Genomic DNA, 21335 nt, shown 5'->3' on the forward strand with positions numbered 1-21335 from the left:
TTTTAGATGACTGAGCCTATTACATACCATGTCCAAGTGTGAAAGAGAAATGAGCATACCTTGGTGCATCACACAAAAAATTTCACACTTGTAAGAATATTGCCAGAACTGGCCTAACAATAGTACACTTAATGTTAATAATAATAGAAAATGTACAGTTATAAAGTTGCAATTTGTTCAAAATTTAAAAAACCTTAAAAAAACCCACAAACTAAAATCTGGTCTATATTAAAAGAAAAAAAATCTATTCTGATGAATTATTTTAAAGCAAACTTATTAATTCAAACTTCTAATTATTTACATATTCTAATATACTCTATATTACAGTCCTAAAAATGTGTTTTTGCATAAAGTGCTGGATGATTCTTACATTCTACAACTAAAGAAATTGATTTTGGTATCAAACAAGAAAAGGGAATATGCTCAGGATAAAATAAAATATTATCCAATGAACAACATATACAGGAACACATTTGAATTTTTATCACAGAAAACTTACATCTAGTAACGTGTGAAGATGCTGATCCTGGAAAACACTGTGAAGAAAATCTAAGTCTTTTTCACTGCAGTCTGTAAGTGCATGAATTTCTTCCAGGCTATCCAGCACCTGTGAGACTGCTCCTATGGGGCAACAGACAGGGGGGAAAAAAAAGAGAAAAAAAATCAATAAAGCAAAGGCTCATGGTAAACTGAACTTTGGAAAAAAAACCTTTCAATTCATCTGGTACAACTGGGATATGAGCTTAAAAAAGCTGTATTTTTAACAGGAAAACTCACTGAATAAATTTTACATATATCAAAAGTACTCACAGATAATGTAATTACACATAAGAAATGGCTTAATGGGAGAGAGGTTAAAACCTGATTTTATTAAGCTAAGCTTTATTCTATTTTAGCCTTGCTTCCAACGATGTCTTATGGAGCAACTTGGATTATTGGCCTGTCCTCACCATTCCCACCCCAAGCTTCACTTCTCTTTCTGAACTGTCAGACAATTTCAAATGCATACTGTAAAACTGTAAAACATCAGTAATAATTATTTTGAAATCAAATCCAAAACATTGGTAAAATCAGGAAGAATCAATACTTTCACAAATATTTTAAACACCAGCATCGGGATAAAGGAGGGAAGAGGGAGAAACACCTGACTGCTGAATGTTCTGGGGGACAAAAAAGGTTGCAATATGTTTTTGCTCTGTTTGTTCTGCTTGCCTGGTTCTCTCCTGCCCAGCTATTACACTTGATGCTTTTTCACCAGGGCATTGTTTTGGGCCATAGGATGATGGGGATGATTTTTATATGGAATGGGGTTGGGAGAGAAGCAAGAGCTATGGAGACATAAAGGAGAAATGGGAGGCACTGTGGAAGGTGGAAGTCCATGAGGAAAAGCTGAACTCTCAGCAGGAGAGGACAAAGAAACACAACACAAATCCACAGTAAACCACCCCACAGTGGTTCTTTGTGAAACAACTTGTTTAAAAATCAGAGTATCAGTGGTGGCTGCCACCTGTGTGCTTTACTAGAATGCCAACTTTGGCTTATCTCAACACCCTTGAGATGTCTTCATGTTCTCATATCTTCACTTTTTGCACTGTGGTAAAAGCATCTGGCAAGAAGGCAGCATATCCAGTGAGAGTCTGCAGCAATGCTGTGGTCTAGCAGTGAACTAATGAATACTTTTTCATAAATAAATTCTTAATTCTGGATATCGAATTCTACACATTTTCTATTTCACTTATTTCTCATCAATATGCTTATTCTGTTCATTTATACATTTGCCTGTGTATTTTTCACAAGATAGGTAACATCTAAAAAATTGCTGCATTCCTTGAAATTCTATCTTCTATTGCATGAACAATTTTTACCAGCCTTCCTTAACTCAAACCCATTTGTACTGCATTTTCAGAATTTAATAAAAACAATATATCAAACTGGCTCTTAACCACACAAGGAAAGAAGTTAACTCATTTCTCTGAAAATTTTGAAAAAGGAATAAACCCAACAAAACACAAAAACTACTATACAAGACTTGCAACCTCATGGCTTAGGAGGAGAAATAAATTACAAATCTAGAAACTCTTGCATCACATTCAGTACAAACCTCAGCCTAGGATTCTGCTCACAGTTCTCTATACAAGGTTTGAGAATCACAATATCCCCCCCCACCCCCCCCACAACTCCTGTCTCAGGAGCAATAAAACTTCTTAATCCTCTCCCATCAAGTGTGTCTGACTACTTACACCTATTTGATGTAATAATTTATGTTCTTTTAAGAATCTGGGGCTGTCAGCAAGTAAAACAACTGTTAGTAGTTGCTGTGCATGAGGTCGGGTGCTCTGAAAAAAAGAAGTCTGCTTCCTCTTTGATAATGAACAAGGCTGCTCAGCTGAAAGGAACCATCCACATCCCTCTGCCAGAGACACAGCAGGAAACCTGAGAAAATATAAGGGCTGGGGATCTGCTGGTAGGAGGATGGAGAGATCACAGCTAAGCCTCAAAGGCAAGGAAAAAAACCTACCCAGGGACCCCAAAAAGACTGCACTGTTTCCTTTACATGTTCAGCACATCAGTTAAAAGGCTGATGGACTCAGAGATCTCCAAGCCTGAAGGAAAGTGTTTGACTTTCCAGGATCCAGTTGGTAGAAGAAAATTTGTTAAAATTCTGTTTCTGCACTTTTCATGCTCAGAGTTTGAATTATTTTATTTTCGAGCAAAGCTTCTTTTTCTTGGCTCAAAGCCCTGTCTGTATATTTGGGGTATTAAGGAAAACTCAAAAGAAGATTCACCTCAGAGGTATGGGAATCTTAAGAGTCTCTAGTACTGCTCAGTGTGGCCCATAATCACCAAAACCTGAGCCAAATCTGGAACCAGTAAAGAAATGTGTTCAAAGTTGCCTGCAGTGCTGTGTTATTGTGAAACACCAAATGCTCTGGAACACCACATTCCTTATTTGACAATATTATTTCCTTTGCAAACTTTGTTTTGTGGAACACTTTGAGGGCTTTGGAATGGAAATGGAAGTTATGATTTTTCAATATTTACATCTCAACAACGTCTTGAATATTTGGGAATAAAAAAAAATAGGGTTATTAGGGTTTGATCATCAGGTGTTTTTTTCCTTTTGTTCATTGGTCACATTGAATAGAAGGCTGTAAATAAAGTTTCCAAGAACATCCTTAAGAAATTTGATGGGACTTTCTGACAGTGACTTTTTTAATCTCTCAAATGACAGTTTTTACCTTATGTTTTTTTTACTTATAATCTTATGCTTTACCTCACTCATTTACAAATAATGTGCACCTGCATGAGAAAATGGCATAGCAGCAATATACTGACAGCATATTAGTGCTTAAAAAATGGTGACAGAACAATTTTACAGACATTTTTGTGAATACCTACACTCTGTTACAGACATCTGTTAAAATGTCTAGAAGTTCCTTTCAGAAGAGTTTTAAATTCAGGGAAGAGATACTACACAAAATAAAGTTAACCAACCTTTATAGCACACCTGTTTCTAAAAGGATTCATATTCAAGCTAAATTTCTAACCTTTGGGGAAAGTGTAAAGGCACTCAATATTTATAATTAAAGCTTATATCCTCTTGAAATAGGATTTAACCTCTTTTCAACATTGCAAGTGCACCCGTTTTAGCCTCAGCACAGATGATAAAGGACTTAAGTAAATTATTACAGTCATGCAAGCTAAAATCTCAGACTTCTCATGGTCTGTAACAGTTACAGACAGAATCTAGAAACATGAAAATTGAAGCATAAGAATGATGCAGGAAAAATCAGGAAGTTGACTAACTTGACTGGCTGTGTTAATTTGTTTTTTAAGACTCCATAAAGTAAACTTTGTTAGAAAATGCTGCTCACTGCCCCAGAATTTTCAAGTAGCCCCGGCTTTTGGGTGAGACGAACCTCACCCTGCACCTTAAGTTAGTATAAAACCAGATCCAATTGCACAAGGAAAGGCTGCAATTCAAGTGATATAAATAGAAGACTCTTCTCTGCAGAAACAGTAATAAAATCCACACCAAACATGGTTCTGTGAGAAGACTGCAGATCCTCCTGTAAATGCACAGCAAATGACCTCCGTGTCAAAAGGAGCAGTGACACTCTGGGCCATGCACACAACCTTGTCTTCCCTGTACTCCCATAAGGATACCTAAGAAAGGATGGCTGCAGCTATTCAGAGTTTTCTGGGGACTGCCAACTGTGAAAAGTTGAAAACTAGGAGCTGTCATATTTATATATGAGGAAAAATCACATTAGAATGCTTATGACAGTCTCCTGCAGTCACCACTAGTGCATGAAATACTTTAATAGTTAGTGGAATGACTTCTTAAGGATGACACCCAATTACTTCTGAGAAGATAGAGATGAATTGAGCATTTTTCTGCCTACTGAGGCAGATCTGTTATTTATCAGAGACACGTATTTGCTTTGTGAGGCAGAAACTTGGGATTTTCTCTTCACGTAGTGCACAGTCAAAGTCACCACAGGTATCTTGTGCAAGTTCAGTTACCTCATTTTTGGAGATGGCCAGTCAGAAATAGTTTTCTCTTACAGCTGAATTCTGTCTCTAGGGTATTTGTAGTTCTCATACAGTGCATCTGAAGTTGCTATGGACACTGGTTCATCAGCTGGAAGTAGGCAAAGCTTTGGTAAAATAGTGTTGTTACTACAACATCCAGCTATTTTAGTCTGGAAAAGGTGGTATGAACTTTAAAGGTAGAGAGGATGTGCTTACTTCTCCCCAGAACAGAGTAAAAGAGAATTTTAAGTACTATTCCAAGAATTACCTACATATTCTCCAGTAGTCATGTGTGCCCCCAGCACAAAACATCCCAAAATTTGCTTTTCTGAGGTTTCTCAGCACACCAGAGAGGTGTAACTGGCTCCCTCTGTTATGCAACAGGCAGTGAACAAAAATAGGAGCCTCTTTCCATGTGACAGATGATCTGCAACACTGTACAATTGAATAAAGTGTTTAAGTAAAGAAACAGACATTGCTACAAAGCACAGGCTACATCCTGACTGCAAACACATTCTGACAGAGGGCAAAAGAACTCCTTGATTTATTTTTTAACATTGAAAATTACAAATGCTCATTTAAGTCTTGGGTCAGTCATAAACCCACTTGAGTAATGAAAACCCAGAACTCAGGATGCCTGGTATTGTTTAAACACAAAACTATAAGCACCTTTTTGCCAGTCTCCTGCAATTACTATGCCAGGCAATAACTCTGTACAAAAACTTATGATGACCATTATAATAATATTATGTTTTTATGAAAGAGACATTGGCAAAATCTAAATCTCTCAGATTTGTAGAACCACATAAAATGAAGTCCATGACACCAGCCACTCATTTGTATCCTGTTTATTCTTATAAACTACCTTTATTTATTTGGCTTTTCAACTATTCTTTATGTTGTGTAAATAGGTAAGTAACTGTGTCTCAAAGATTTTACAGTGGTATTTAAATAACTAAACAAGGCTTTGCTGTAATTTGCAATTTCTCTGTGTATCACAGTTCTGTCCTTATGCCATCCAATCCACAATAAACAGAAGCTGATTTCTCTCAGTCCCATTTCTTGGCTGCCTTCTCATGGGCAGCTGCTGGAAATGAAACTAAAAGACCAGTCCTGGCTCTTAAAGCACAGGCATTTCAGAAGGCAGGATTTACATTTTACTTTGTTTGTGAGGAAGTCTGAGGGTAGTACATCCAGCAAGGAATGACAAAAAAATCATCAGAAACTGTCAAATTTTAGAGATCAAATATTAGAATCACAAAATGAAGTCACAGAATATAATCTCACAAAAAAAAAAAAAAAAGAAAAAAAAAAAAGAAAAAGAATCAAGCATGGGTATTATTATAAAGTGCAAACCTTTCCACTACTTTCACTGATGTAACTTTTCAGATTTAGAGAATATCAGCTGAGCACCAGCTGCACTTCATCACTTGCAACAGCATCTGCAAAAATCACTGGAGTTGAGATGGCTCTGATCTCACACAGTGATTTGGGGCTCCTTGCTGCTCACTGTATTCCAGAGCAACTGACTGCAGGATCAGATGACAGCCAAAGCAGGTGCATACATGTATATGACTAAATAGTTTAAAGTAAGGTGGCAGATACATGTTTTATATATACACAGCATTGTAATTAAAATTTAAGGCAAGTAAAGGCTCTGTCCTGCTCAGATGTGAGCTATATTGTGTTTCATGACTTCTTCCTTCTTGGACTGAAATCAAACAGTGAAGTTTAGACATCCTATAAATTTACAAATAGTCTCATACATGAACACAGTTCTGTGAATGCTACTGGGAAGCAAATAAGGCAGTGCTAATACAAATGTATGTATATACATACACTGTATGTATATAAAACAATCAGGAAGAGTGTAGTAAGAGAGCTGGAAAGATGGAGGATTATGGAGATGACAAAAATGATTCAGAAAGAAGACTGCTGGTCTAATGGAAGGGTATTGGGATTTACAACTACATTAAAGAAGGTAAGAATATTTAAGGAATACAAGAAAAGAGAGAAGGGCATGTAGAAGTAGAAAAATAAACTAAAGGAAATAGGTGCAGGAGAGAAAAATAGGAAGAAAGGGACTAAACAAGGGAAAAAAAGAAAAAAAAAGAAAAAAAAAGAAAAAAAAAGAAAAAAAAAGTAAACAAGAGATTAAGTGTTTCCAAACAGCAGAAGGAATATATAGGAAAGTACTATACATGGAAAACAACAAAGGATGGGGGGGAAGAGGAAATGGTTGGGGGGCGGGGGGGTCAAAGGGCAGCAAGAAACTGATGCTTAATTTTGAAGAGAGACTTTTTTCATCTTGCACACACACAGGGGCACTGAGTGTAGGCATGGCTCCACTTTCTCCTGTCCCCATACTTGACACCTTCACACAAAAGAGTTTGTTAACTCTTTTTCCCAGCTACCCCTCACTGAAAATCCAGCCACAGATATGAGAGAAGCCAGTCTAAAGTGGTGCTGAAGAAGCATGCAGAAATTTTTCAGACCGAACCTGTAGCATTCACATGCAACTAAACAAATAAATCTTTTAATAGATGAATGCCCTTCACTATCCCTGCCTTAGATCCTTCCTCATTGCAAAAATGCCTAAAAACCCCTTCTGACCAGCATGACAGCAGCACCCCCTTATAGTCAGTTTGTGGAAGAAAAGTCTCTGTACAAACAAAAACCCAAAAATCATGGCACAGGCTCTGTATGTTTTGTTTCTTCCTTCCCCCCCTACAACTGCTTAAAAATAATGCTATCACAAAACTTTTATAAAAAAAATCCATTGACAGAAGAAGAACTGTTAATCTATAAGTCTTAAAATGTTACAGGAAACCTCCACTTTCTATAGCTTGTTTTTGGGGAATTAGTTTTGCTGAATTAGTTGTTTTTGCAATGGTTGTGGTTTGTATCAAAGGGTCTGAAATTTCACAGCTTCTCCTCTGCCTAGTATAGTCTGCAGGTTTTAGAAGTGCTTGTGCTCCCAGTTTCTCACGAAGTGTGCAGCTACTTTGCAGCAGAACCTCTTCACTACATGCCAACAACATTCCTTCACTGAGGAGACACATTTTGGAGAGTTATTGAATCAGGTGTATGCATATCCACATGCATATGCATAGATCAGGTGCCACAGCAACACAGAAGGATCAAGAAAGTTCATGCAAGCATAGAGCAAGAATATAATATTTGACTAATATTACATTATATGTTTGGTGGTAGGAAGAAAATAAACCACATCAGTCTATGAAAACAATTTCTGAATGAAAATGCAAAACCAAAATATACTTTATTAATTCAACGAAAATTAAATTTTAGTTGATTTGTGTTGCATATATTAAATATTGGGGGGAAAAAACCCCAAAACTCAGGTAATTTTAATACTGCCTCTAAATTAGAATCCTCAGAATTCCCTGGAAATCATCCTTCTGCTTAATTATTCTGTTAATTATATATTACACTGTAGACAGATTTAGTCAATATCATATAATTTTATCTGAACAGGCAGTATTAAAACTGAAAAGAGCAAAGAGAAGCAAAAGAAAGCAGATTTTTAAACATGCAAAGACACACACCATAGCTGACTGATATGCCTTAAAGGAAAACAAAGGGATACCTACTTTCTGCTGCTAGAAGTCCTAGAAGGAAGGCAGCGTTTGGACAAACAACAAACAGTATGAAGATTTCAGAACAAGCCATTTATAAAGCTGCAACCTAGCAGACTAATTTAGCCACAAAATCGTCTCAACAAAGTGACAAGGATCCCCCCACTTTTAAATATGGTTTTTCTATGTGTGAAGCAAATGGCACTGGCAGACTGGGATGGGAGGAAAACAAACATTTGGTATTGGGAAGGCAGCACATGGATGCAGTGTTAGAGATCTATTAATACCAGATTTTCCCCAACATTGGTTAAACTATTTTAAAAAACTCATAGACAAAAAGTGATTTTTAGTAAAAATATTTAAGAGTTGAAATGATAAAATAATTCAACATACTGCAAATGATGCATAACATATTAATATATTTAGTAAGCAAAATTTAGCAATGTTATATTGAAATAAAAGTTTCAGTGAGAAATGTTATGTGAACCACTTAGAAATACAACCACTTCATTACTGCTTTTAATTAATGTGTCTTTATGCCCTTTTTATTAAATTAAATATATCAGAGCAAAGAACCAACAGCTGAAAAATCACGAAGTTAATAATGGAATGTTGGAAACACGCAAACCTCATGGTCTCAAAACTCATAGCTGTGCTTGTAATACTAGTGAAGAAATTATTAACAATTATATAAGGTGAATGCAGTTGTTTTTTTTAACCAAGCATTCATATTTTAAAATGTTACACAACACCCGTTGTAAATACTTACACAATCAGTGGTAATTTTTGCATTACAAAAATAGATTTTTTTTCTTACTTATGTTGATGAAACTGATGGGTTTTAAGATATGGGCTTGCATTGACAATATTTCATTAATTCTAAATTCCATAAAACAACTAATCATTCTAACTTGTGAGTTCAGCTACTTCCATGTATGTTGGAGACAGTGAGCTCACAACTTGTCTGTATATGCTGTTTGACCCTACTCTGAAAGACTAAGAGATTTAGCTTTATTCCCATTTTTATTATCAAATTTGAAAATCAAGACCTCATGCTGTTAAAAACTTCTTGTTTAACATGACAACAGAGAGTCTGACAAAATAGAACAGGATGAAAATTTCAATTTGCACACATCAATCCTGAGACAAAATACCAAAAAGCATTTGCAGAAATGCTGTGTGTGGAGAAAACGGAGGCAGATGCACTGAAGGAGGTTCAGTGTGGCTGCTCAGTGTGCAGTGCCAAACTCTGCTTCTGTTTATCTGCTTCCAGAGTGACCACAGAGCCCCACTCACACGAAGGCAGGAAGCACTGCAGCAGTGCCACTGCTCAGCACAGGTGCAGGAGCACATTTGGCCACTCAGTCTCTTGCTCTGAGGTTACCCCAAAACACAGCTTGAGGATCCCTTACAGGAATCCAGAACTGTCTGTGGCAAAAAGCTGCTCTGAAACCTCTTAGTCACAGTTCAGAAATGTGTGCCCACAGACCAAGCAATTCCAGCAGACATCAGAGGGTAACAGCCTTGAACCAAAAGTTAAGGGTTGCTTTAATTAAAGTCAGTTATGCAATTTTCCAAACACTATGGACTATCCACTAGCTTAACTCCAGCACTGACTTGGTTCTGAAAATGTGGATACAAAAAGCTTTTGGAAACATAAAGTTTATAAAAAACCTCTTCAATTTATCAGTTTTTCTAACTGTTGGCCTGAAAATGTAACCATTTTGAATCTACTTAACACCCCATATGAAACAGTCGTCCTCAATTCAGCTTCTCAAGTCAAACCCCAAGAACCAAAAGGAGGAAAAATTAAAAGCTTTTCACTGTTGCTGTTCATTCCCCAGCCTGAGGCACTGTTATGAAAACACTTGAAAACTGTATGTCTGTACATTCTCCTGGGGGACAAGTAGCCAGCATATGTCAGAAGGAGAGGAAAGCCTCTCTAAGCTGATGTGCAATCAGGAGGTAGGAGGGCCAGGCACTGGGCAGGAGAAAGGAGGGAGGCAGATGGGGAAGGACAGCAGAGAGCAAAAGCTTTGAATGTCCCTGGCACTTACGTATTTCATGGTCCACTTCAAATACTTCCTACTGGACCATTTTTCTCCTTAGCCTTCAGGGCTGCTGATTGCTAACTTCTGATTTATGTTTGTTTCAGCATATTAAAAATATCCAAAACATTTGTTGCCTTGGGGAATACACATTTTAGAATTCTAGAGAAGACTATTTGCAGAAAGCTTGTCAGCTGAGCTGCTTGGTGGCTTTACTGGAGAAGCTACTAGCACAGGCTGTCAGCGATAAAGCAGCATTGCAGTTTAAAAGTATTTTAAAAAGTTTAATCACACTCAAAATTCAGCAAGACTGGTTTCTGCCATGTTGCCAACAGGATGACAGCAGGATTAATTCAAGTTTTTCAGAGGATGGTTGCTGACAAAAGAGGAGACAAACCACCCACTGGTCAGCAAGTAGTTGGAACCAAGAGTTGTTAATACTGTACAAAGAAAAGGAAGATGTGTACAGAAAAAAACCTGGTTGACCTTAAATGAAATTTATCTCTGTTCATTTCCATCTAATTTAGCTAAGGAATTTTCTGACTTTCACTATAAAACTCTCTAACAAGAATATCCTTTGCTTCTGCATCTACAAAAGTCATCTGACTTGCTGTCTGCAGTGCCTTCCTATCCTGGGATAATACTCTGGTAGCACAGAAGATGTTCCAAAGTTCCAGCAACCCCAGGTTTCCACACTGAATTTTGAGGAAGAACACCTCTAGACTAATTGGGTAAAAAGAGAGAATTGAAATTTTCTGTTTCTGTGTTTGGAAAACCAGGAAATGTGCTATGCATAACCTAATAAGCACCTATATTTCTGTATATCTATCTCTGTAGGAGTTCTGTATTTCCCTGTTTCTGACAAACCATTTAATTACAGTGATAGGCTCCATGAAATTTTATGGGAGGAATAACCACATCTAAAATATTAAATGCTCTTCATTAAGAGTTTATGATCTGGAATAACATTATGAGCTATTAGGAAGGAAACTTAAATAACCTTAAGATAATCAAGTTTCTACTGCAATTCTTGAGTTTTAATTTCTCCAAACTAGTTTGGTTTAGAATCATCTCAAGACCCATCCTACAAGCTAGAAGTATTTGAAAAAACTGTTAGTGTACTTCTGAAGATGAAACAAAATAGATTTTGATATCTAGGAATTTCAGATGAAATGTTATAAACTCTGAAAGAGAAAGCTGAAAGAGTTGTATAGTCTTTTCTTGCAAGGCTTAGTGTTCAATATTAAATATTTTGTCAGCTAAAGTAGTGGGTCAGAGTAACAGAAAGAAAACTACCCACTTAGCATGGTTTCCTGATCACTGTGATCCCCCATCAGTTTGATCAACAATGTCAGGTTAGGGAATAACTTTGCTTTCCTGAGAATTCCATGCTTTTGTTCCAATTATTTCAGAGATGAACACAAGCTAACAATGGATCCAACACAGATATTCTGTACGGTTTAAATGTGCACTGGGTTCAAGTATTCTGTGAGCAGAAAAAAATAGAACCTGGAACTTTCCTGTATAGTGCTATTTGCAATTACATCACTCTGAGGAAGACACATGTCCTGTTGATGTGAGACTGAAACTGGAAAGCAGAACTGCTGTTTCCAGATTAGGAAAGTTGCCACTGCCAGTCATGCTGGTGGCCATTCACCACTGAAATGGGGGAAGTAGATGGAAACAAAAATTAAGGCACTGCAAGGGTTCTAGGTGAAGTAAAACTGACTTATTCTTTCTTTTAAAGAATAGGTGGATCCTTAACTTCAAGTACAAGTATCCAAAAGCTGTGTGGCTGAACTTAAGCCATGAGGCTTTGATAACCCATTTGCAATAAATGATCTGAGATTCTCATTCATTTCTATGGGAATTATGAATGGTGCTCAGGTCTAAAGACAAAGCAATCTTTTAAATTTAGTACTCAAAGTTGGATTCCAATAAGTGAAATTGGAGAATTTCAATCACTTAAAGTTGCCCCCATTCCTATGGGGCATATAATTCTTATATTAATGACATTGAAATAATTTATAATTACTGGCATATATGAAAGAGAAGGAAAGAAATAATTAATATATGCAGTCAGCACATAATTTTCTCACCTACAAAAATACTGGGACAGAGAATTATCACACAGCAGATCAACATAAGCAATTAAGTTCCTGAAATGTCTTCTAAAAAAGTCAGTATATAGCTAAAATGTTCTGCCAGTACCTCCTAAATAGTTTAGAAAAATTTGTCTTAGATTTTTCTTAAAGGTTCATTTAAATTGATCCTAAATCCTAATTTTAGGTCAGACAAACCGACCCAGACTTTTGCACTGCAAATATTCTGAGCAATGTTACATCAAAATTAAGGTCCATAATGAAGACAGGGCTGTTTAGGGACTGACAGGTTATTAAAATTTCTGAATATGGGCTATGGACAAAAGGATTGCTTGGTAAGGTCACTGTCCTGTCCAAGGCCTAGATCACAGCACAAGTATTATCTTCTCCTCTGAGGTATGCTGGGAGGTCCCTGAGTACATGTATTGTCTCTGAAGATCTGGGGGTCAGAAATACTGTCAAGTGTGCTTTAAACAGGACACATCTTAATCATATTGTTCACTGAAACAGGAGGTCAGGAAACTTTGGTACATAATAGTTTCTTTTTGTAAATAACTATTAATAAGGTGTTAAGAGCTTTGCTCCTGCCTAAGAATTCAAGACAAAATTTCAATAAGCTTTTATACTCAAATAATATAAAGAGAAATGTGAGATTATAACATTATTTGTAATTAAATGTACATTAAAAATAAACAATTCAGACAGAATATCTGTAGAAGCTTAAAACTGTGCCAAGATTTTATCTTCATTTCTGCCAGCTACAAATGCCATTGTGACTGAAAATTATCCTTTCACATGTAAATGTTAATTTAATATTCAATTTTATGGAATCTCAAGAAATTAATAAATACTTGGTACTCCGGTCAGGATGGACTTAAGACATGTTGATTGCAATAAATACAGTTTCTGTTAAAATACCTGAGGAGGTGGGGTCTTCAGAGAAGTCTGGCAGCTCTTCAGGGGGGTCACCATAGAAGGAGTTGAATTTGTGGCTTGACACAGCTGCTAGTACTGCCCCCTGAATGAAAATACCCACAGAGTCTCAATTACACAAAGCAGGATAATGAAACATTTCCAGAGCCCTTGGGCCACTCAGTTCTCCTGAGGTCTCTTGTGTGTTGACCTTTCCAGTGAAGAGCAAATATATTTTATAGTCTTCAGCTCTGCTTCCCTTTTATCAGTGACCATATCTAACAGAAAAGCTGATCATACACTAATAAACAGTAAAAATATTCTTTGCAAGGGGATTCATCAGAACAGTTCTTTATGTGAATGCATTCTGAAATAACTATGAGGCATAAATTCATATTGTAGTACAATGTAAACCAAATAACTGACCTCTTTATCTTTTCCTCTTACCTAGACTGAGTGGATTAACAGGAATAAAAATTCACTCTCTAAAGCAAAAAATTATGTTTTTATTTTAGAAATTGTCATAATTTGACACTGTCAGCACTAGAATACTTTAACACCCATAATGCATCAATATAAAAATAACACAATTATTCAGAATCACAGAGTTCCACAATGAGCATTACAGGGGAATTTATAAACCCAGAAAAATAGTTACCTCCTCTGACATATATTTACTTGTTCAAGTAAATGACACTTTAAGCACTCAGGTTTTAATGTTGCACAGTTATTGAAGTATGGATGAATTTCATGAAACATACTGCAGAACAGTGCTTTGGATAAAATGGCACAAAAAAATAATGAAGGTACAAAAGCTCAAGAAACTAAATATGTGGCCTCCCCAGGAAGAAATCCAGGAAATATCTGAAATTGCACCTAGAACAGGAATCAGGTAATATTCTAAATGTACCTGATAGCATTTTAATGGAAATGTTACCAGGGCATACAAACCACCTAAGAGAAAGAGCTGCTCATGAACTGTGGCAGCTGTGCATCTTCATCATCAGCAACATGAAACTTCTGCAAAGCAGCAGCTCAGTGTAAATACCTGATTCTGAGTTTTATTAGAAATTGTAAAACAGCCCATGAACTGTAATGCTCCATGTCTCTGCCATAATTTTCTGAACCTTTCAGTGAATTCAGAAATGTTTCTGTTAAGCATTCCATGACAAGAACAGAAAGAAAACCATGTTGTTTTGGGCTAAAATATTGACATTCTTTTCAATACAGCTAAGAAATAAACTAGTATGTAGTTAAACATAAATAGGACAAAGTGAAGAATACTTATTTGCTCTTCTTTAACAAAGACATTAAAAATTACTATTATTAGTTCATTTTATTATAAACACAACACAATAATAATAAATGATTGCACAATTCTCTCCAGTAATTCATACTACACAGAATTACTGAATTTATTGAAGAGGAAGACCTCATATACACTTGGTTGATACCAGACAATTTGCACTGAAATTTGAAAACTATGCACTAAGAAAGAAAGAAAGAAAGAAAGGACAAACAGCCTAAGACCTTATTTCAATAAACGTCTGTGAAGGCCTGCTGTAACTTTTTATTGTATTGTGGACTTCAAAGCATGGGATTTCTCTTAGCACTTTTTAAATGAATCAAGTATCACACAAAATGCAAGCTGTGTAATTATATTGTTTTAACACTACATTCAGTTTACCTTTAGTTTTCGTCTTGCATTGAATTTTCTCAACTGTTCTACTGTTTCTGGAAGATGAATCTTGTATGCATAGCGATCTCTCTCCTTGAAAAACCCCACAAAAAACAAACCAAAAGAACATTAAATACAAGCTTTTAATATCCTCTTGACACTAAGAAACCAGACAAGAAAAGTAACAGCTTATAAATATCCTAAGGACAATGAGGAGTTGTTGCAACTTAAGGAAAACTTCCAGAAATTAAGAGGGATTAAAGTACTTGGACAGAATTCTTAATCTGGCCCAAGGATATTTTCTTTTTGTAATTGTTTCCCACCTTGTAGTAAGACCCCAGTCTTTTGTTTTACTGTTGTGCTGTCAGTCTGTGTCTAGCACTGAACTTTGAAGCAGAAAGTAGTTCTGGTTTTTGGAATTCACAAACCTCAGTGAAGGAACATGCTCAAGCATTCTTTAACAGGGTGCTGGATACTTCAGGTGAGTTTGGGAGGTGGGGTACATGTCCAACAGGGCAGGAAGTGCCAACCCAATGCCAGCCAGGGGATGGTACAGAAAGAATTCTTCATTGTAGGTGCAGATGAAAAATGTGCCAATGAACAATTGCAGCAACAGAAGGGACAAAACTTGCAGCAGCCATCTACCTTTTCCCCCTGAAGCTATATAAAATCATTAATATAATGTGTTTATCACATTCCTCTCCTGAATCAGAGTGAAACCACAGCAGTCCCTCTATGGCACTAAAGATGTCTCTGTCTCATGCTGTATTTACTCCTGTCTATAAATGGTTTAGAAAGCTCTGAGTCAGCAGAGAGGGCAGTTTATTGTAGGCAAAAATGAGAGGAATGACTGGTAGAATGCCTGGCAAACAAAGCTGTCATAAACTAAACCATGTGACTTCCAACAAATAACAACATGACCAGAAAGAGACCACAGACACCAAAAGTGCAAAGCTGCATAGACAGAGTTTGCACATGCACATTAGAGAATTGTCCTTTTAATAAACCTAATTAGCTCAGTTGCTCAAACAATAAAAAATTACAGGTTTTCTGCCAAAATGACCCTCAACCAAGCTTTAGCATCTCAAAGTAGGTATGCTCTCAAAGTAAAAAAGTCCAATTACAAGCAGGTAAAACCAGGTCACCTGTGTTTGTATTGCATTCGTGTTCATTTCCATACCCTTTGATATTTGATACACTACATATATCCCAGACCAACAGACACAACTTTGGCTCTTTTTGAGTATAATGGTTTGAACCTGAAGTTTCCCAACACACAGAAGAGCTGTCTAGATTCTTAACCACTGCCATTTCTGAGAGGTGAACACACTCCTGACCTCTTCTGATAAGTTAGGCAATTCTCCAGCTTGGAATACGAGAGTCAGAGGCAGGAAGAGAGCAGAGAAACAGAAGAGTGACTCCATTCACAGGTGGTTACACCATTTTTACTTGGAGAGAGAAGAGCATATGATCCTGTTCTTCCTAGGTTCTTTCTTTGTGGTTCTTTGTGGGTTTCTCTTTGTCTCATGTAGAGCATAAAGAGAATCCAGCAGCAGACACCTATCAGCTCCCTTTCAAAATAGGTGCCCTGTTTAAGTTAATGATTTTATGACTTCTTCTACCCAGGACACCCACAATAGAAAAGCAAAGGATAACTAAGAAAATAGTTAATTAATTGGCTTCTGCCAAAGCAAATACAGTGTTCTGAACCAGCACTTTTCACCTTTTAATTCTGCAGCACAACCCATCATTCCCCAACCCCAATGTTCAGCACATACTAGTGATGGACTGCTGAGGAGCTACAGGTGTATTTTCTCCTGCTCTTGTTGTAAACCTTCAGTGTGCAGCAACTACTCTTCCACTGGCTTAAAGTGTGCTGTAATTCTGCCATCACTGAAAAATAGTTTGATTACCAGATGTCATATAATTTTATGCAGTCACAGTGGCCCTGGAGCAACACTCCCCTACTTCCTTCCCTTTTGGTGGGACATTTTCAAGAATCTAATGTAAGGAAGCAGCACAGTTCAGTAGCATAACCTACAGCAGTAGAGTGCTTGGCTACATGAGTAACAGGAAAGAGGTTTAGATATGACTGAACAAATTTAGATATGACTGAGCAAAAAGGAGATCAGAAATTACTTCTCTAGAGTTTGAGTGCCACAGAAAGACACATGAACACCTTCTTTAAGCTTTATGCTGTGCAGCCCTACTCCCTGCACTCTGGTGCTGCTGAAGATGTCCAACTGAATTTGCTCTTAAGCAAGAGTTTAAGCCTGGCAACTATCAAAATCTCAGGCTCTAATCCTAGAAAGCATTTAAAGCACGTTATCCCACATTTTGTACAGTTCATGTCTACTTTGAAAAGCTCAGAAAAACAAAGAAATCCATGTTTTTCTCCCTTAAATAGGAAAGTAGCATGCAAACAGCTGCTTATACTACCTTTAACCAGGGGTGATTCAGTGCTTCATACACTGTTATCCTCTCTGCTGGATCCAGCATAAGCATGCGGCGCACCAGATCTTTGGCACTTTCAGAAATATGGCTCCATTGCCTAGGATTCATCTGATTATGAGCAAGAAAGAAAAATTAAATTAGTAGTAATAAGAATGGAGAAAAGAACCTAGTGTTTATCTGCAATAATTACAGAGATTTAACAGTGGTTGGTGCTTGCAAACATTTCCATGTAATGAACGTAAAAGGAAATTTCTAAGGGTTTTAATAACTTGTAAAAATGGAACACTAGTTGCTACGGAAATGGCACAAAAATTGAAAACATAAACCCTGACACGTCCTTAGTATTATGTATAATCACAGTTTAATTTCTACCTGCTCTACATTCTGCTCAGATAAAACTGACCATTCACTAGACAAAGCAAAAAATAATTAAGCTCTGTTTAATGATGCATATGATAAATGCACATTAAATTAAATCTATCCCTGCAATGAATATGTGGCAAGAGAATTTATCTGTTTCAACCCAAAATTTCATGCCAGTGATTCTGGGTAAGAAGGGAGTAAAAGAATGCCTGTTGTGAACTTCTCTGGTGCTGAAGGTGCTATGGACAATGGTTTTTCCCAATAAATTCCTTTCAACTTCACAACAGGTCAAGTTTCTCCACCAGGAAAAGGAAAATGTCCTTTTCCTTCCTTTCCACAGGAAAGCATAAAAGGACAAGGCAATACCAGCAATTGTAACACTTTCAGAGCAGAACTTTATCTTTAGGAGATACAATGTGAAGGATGATTTAGAATATGATTTAGAATTTTGTGGATATACACAGGTTTGTGCCCAACCAGTCAAAATGATGGACACCTGATAAAACCATACCAAAGTAAGAAAATTCCTTATGTGATATAAGGGATCATATCTTTAAGGTATTTCTAGTATTTTTTTAAATTATGAAGAAGCTATGTTTTATTTAGATGATAGAAAGCTAATTTTACAAAGTACTAAATGCAAATTCAAAATTATGACCAGACTCTTTTCAATGTTACAATCTGGTTATTTAAAGAGATCCATTTTATTTAAAATTGGTCTTTATAAAAAATGGTAAAGACTAAATGAATTGGGGCACTCAGCAATGTTATCTGGCTATGAAATGCACACTTATAGCTGTGACTTAATTTATTTTTCAGCTCTAATGAAATGAAGCGAATTGCAAATTTGACAGGATTTTCACTGAACAGACAAATTACTGTGGAAACAGGAACAGAAAAGGAACTAAGGGGACACAATGTACTGGTTGTAACTTTTTTTTTAAAAAAGAGAAGTTAACTTGTTAAGAGATTCCATAAAGAAATCTTCCTTAAAGTGAAATCTTCCATAAAGTATCAGTCTGTGCAATCTCAAAACTAGTGCCATGAAGAAACGCTGCTGTTTCTAGGATTGTAAAATTTAAGAAATGAAATATGTGCTCCTGACCAAGTACAGTAACACTGTTGTCTGTCACATTTTAGCAGGCTGTTAAGGTGATATAATAAATCAGACTATCAGACAGCTTTGGGAGTTTCCATTTGCAATTTGCTAATGCACAGCTCATGTATGACCTTGGTTCCAAAGCACAGCAAAGCTGATCTTAGGCAAACCCACAGAAACAGTGAAGTTGCAGCTTTAAATTTGTCTCCACAATGGTCTGCGGGCTGATGCTGTGACAGCTTCTCTTGTGTGCACTGACCTGCCCTTGGTTGTGAGTGGCTCCTGTGAATCATCAGCTGCACTTGACTGCACACTGTACTAAGAAGAAAAATGCCAGCCTGCATTTGTAAAATAACATGCATTTTGTTTTAAATTGAGGCAGTATGATGATGATGATGAATGCTTATGACAACTCTATTAGTTGAGCAAAAATATTAAATGTCTAATAAATCTGAGGATACAGTATGTTCTAATTCACAGCTAAACCTCTTGTCTTCCTGCTGGGCTCAATGTACAGCCAGGGGCTGTTGTAACACCCATTTATTATTTCATCTGAGCAAATATTTCCATATTCTAATTCCTAACAATGATACAAAACACAAGACAGACCAGGGAGGAGAAAATCATCTCTCTTCCTGTGCATCAGATATCCATAAGCTTTAAATTCATATCAGAATAAATACAAACATCAACTTTCAGAAATGTTACCAACAGAGCTCATCTCACAGGAAAAGGATTCATGTATGCTGTCATTTACCTTGTATTTGCCTTTAATAATGCCTTCAAATAATCTTTCCTTGGTTCCATAAAAAGGCAAACAACCACTTAGCAGGATAAACAGGATCACACCACAACCCCAAACATCTACAGGCTTCCCATATGGTTCTCTTTTTACCACTTCTGGAGCCATAAAGTGAGGTGTTCCTACACGTCCTAAATGGAAATAAAAAGAAAATTGAGTCAAAGTGATGTGTGTCAAACATGGAAATTAAGAATATCACTGCATTAAACAAAACCAGTTTTAATACATTTTGTTCATGGTTTAAAGCTTTTAACACAATTCTTTTTACCTTAAGTTTATATTTTTATATATATGTAGTGAGATAAATCAGCATTTTCCCTTTTCCTTAATTTTTACTTTTATAAATTGAGGAATAGTCTACCCAAGCTGGCAGAATGTGGAACATGATTTTAAGAGCACTGGGACTCTTCAGTCAAACTTGCCATATAAAAGTAAACCCATCATTTTGAAACAGGAATTATTTAGAGAGCAAATACAAAGATACTGTAGAGCTCTAGCCACACTGATAACTTGAAAAAACTGCATCTACTTGGCAAGAGCAGGGTTTAGTCTGATGCTCTGCCCATACCTTGGCTGGTCTACTGAAACTGCCAGCAAAAATGCAAAATGCCAGCAACTGTGTTATTCATTTATTTGAAGAGGGCATTATCTTACTGGAGATGAAAAGATAATGCTAATTTGTTTCACAAAGTGCTTTCATTGAGTGTAATTAATGTTTTCCTATGAAAATAGAATTTATTTAGTACCAACTGATCTTTTGAGCAGATAAAACTGATTAGAATAACTTCATTCAATTTCTATATAACACATTAAGCCAAATAAAAGCAATGAACATTTTACCTCTCCTTATAAACGTTTCCCATTGTAAAGAATTTTGTTTCCATTGCAAAAATTAAGCTTGGAATGCTCAGGTTCTCACTGACACTTATAAACATTGTAGTCTTTGGACTACCCTGGTTCCACCAAGTACCAACAGAAGAAAAAGAACATCAGTGTGCAAACTTTCACCACTAATACCTCCTTCATAAATTATTGCTGCTTACTACAGTGGATTTCAGAGGCTCCATTGCAGGCCTGCAGCACCTGCTGGTTAGGAGAGCCTAAAATGCAGCCCAGAGGATCCAAGGTGTTTGCAGGGCACATATTTAACTCAGTCTTGTCTTTGTAAAGAGACTCCTGCTTGATTAACCAGTCCTGCTCACCCTCTGCATGGGAGTCAGCTAAGTCACAGCACTCAGAACAAACACCTGGGGGACCATTTGGACGTGGCTTCCTCAGTAAAGACCATCCTTTGGTTATCCCACCTAATCCAGGAATATGATCTGACATGTTATTTTAATTAATCCTTTTTTGCACTGAAAGGATTAAAATATTGTCAGAAAGCCAGCAGCTTTTCAACCATACTCTTCAGAAAAAACACCACCATTGTCAAACTTCTTCACATGGCTTTCTATTAAACCGTTTCAACCCCAGTTTATCAGGGAATTCCCCTGCCAAACAAATGCTAGGGATCTGTCTGTGACAAAGGGATGTTACCTCATCACTAGGCTAGGCTGCATCTTAAAAAGTCCCTGTAGCCCAGGCTGACCTGACAGCAAAGGGGAAGCTCCTTCCTGAGCTAAAAAAGAATAAACCACCAAGATGCAACAAGTCCAGCATCATCCTTCATATCACAGGGGAGGGAGGAGGAAGGATATTTAGTCTGGACAGAGAGAGATGCACATGGGGAAAGATGACTCATTCTT

The 21335-nt window shown here is 36.8% G+C and overlaps 1 protein-coding gene across 13 annotated transcripts in view; it reads right to left on the reverse strand.

Moving 5' to 3' along the window:
- CASK (calcium/calmodulin dependent serine protein kinase) overlaps positions 1-21335 on the reverse strand; it is a 184824-nt gene that overhangs the window by 51181 nt on the left and 112308 nt on the right. For 8 of the 13 annotated variants that reach the window (XM_077781674.2, XM_077781676.2, XM_031507858.3 and 5 more), the window contains 6 exons: positions 19546-19721; positions 17312-17434; positions 14882-14965; positions 13201-13300; positions 8148-8165; positions 500-621 (listed from right to left, as the gene is read on the reverse strand). In XM_077781674.2, coding sequence (XP_077637800.1) covers positions 500-621; positions 8148-8165; positions 13201-13300; positions 14882-14965; positions 17312-17434; positions 19546-19721 — 623 coding nt within the window. The remainder of the gene's footprint in view (positions 1-499; positions 622-8147; positions 8166-13200; positions 13301-14881; positions 14966-17311; positions 17435-19545; positions 19722-21335) is intronic. The other 5 variants (XM_077781677.2, XM_085560260.1, XM_085560237.1 and 2 more) reach the window with 1 other exon arrangement.

This window comes from Lonchura striata, chromosome 1, assembly GCF_050655825.1.
Source record: "Lonchura striata isolate lonStrDom1 chromosome 1, ASM5065582v1, whole genome shotgun sequence".
Taxonomy (NCBI): domain Eukaryota; kingdom Metazoa; phylum Chordata; class Aves; order Passeriformes; family Estrildidae; genus Lonchura; species Lonchura striata.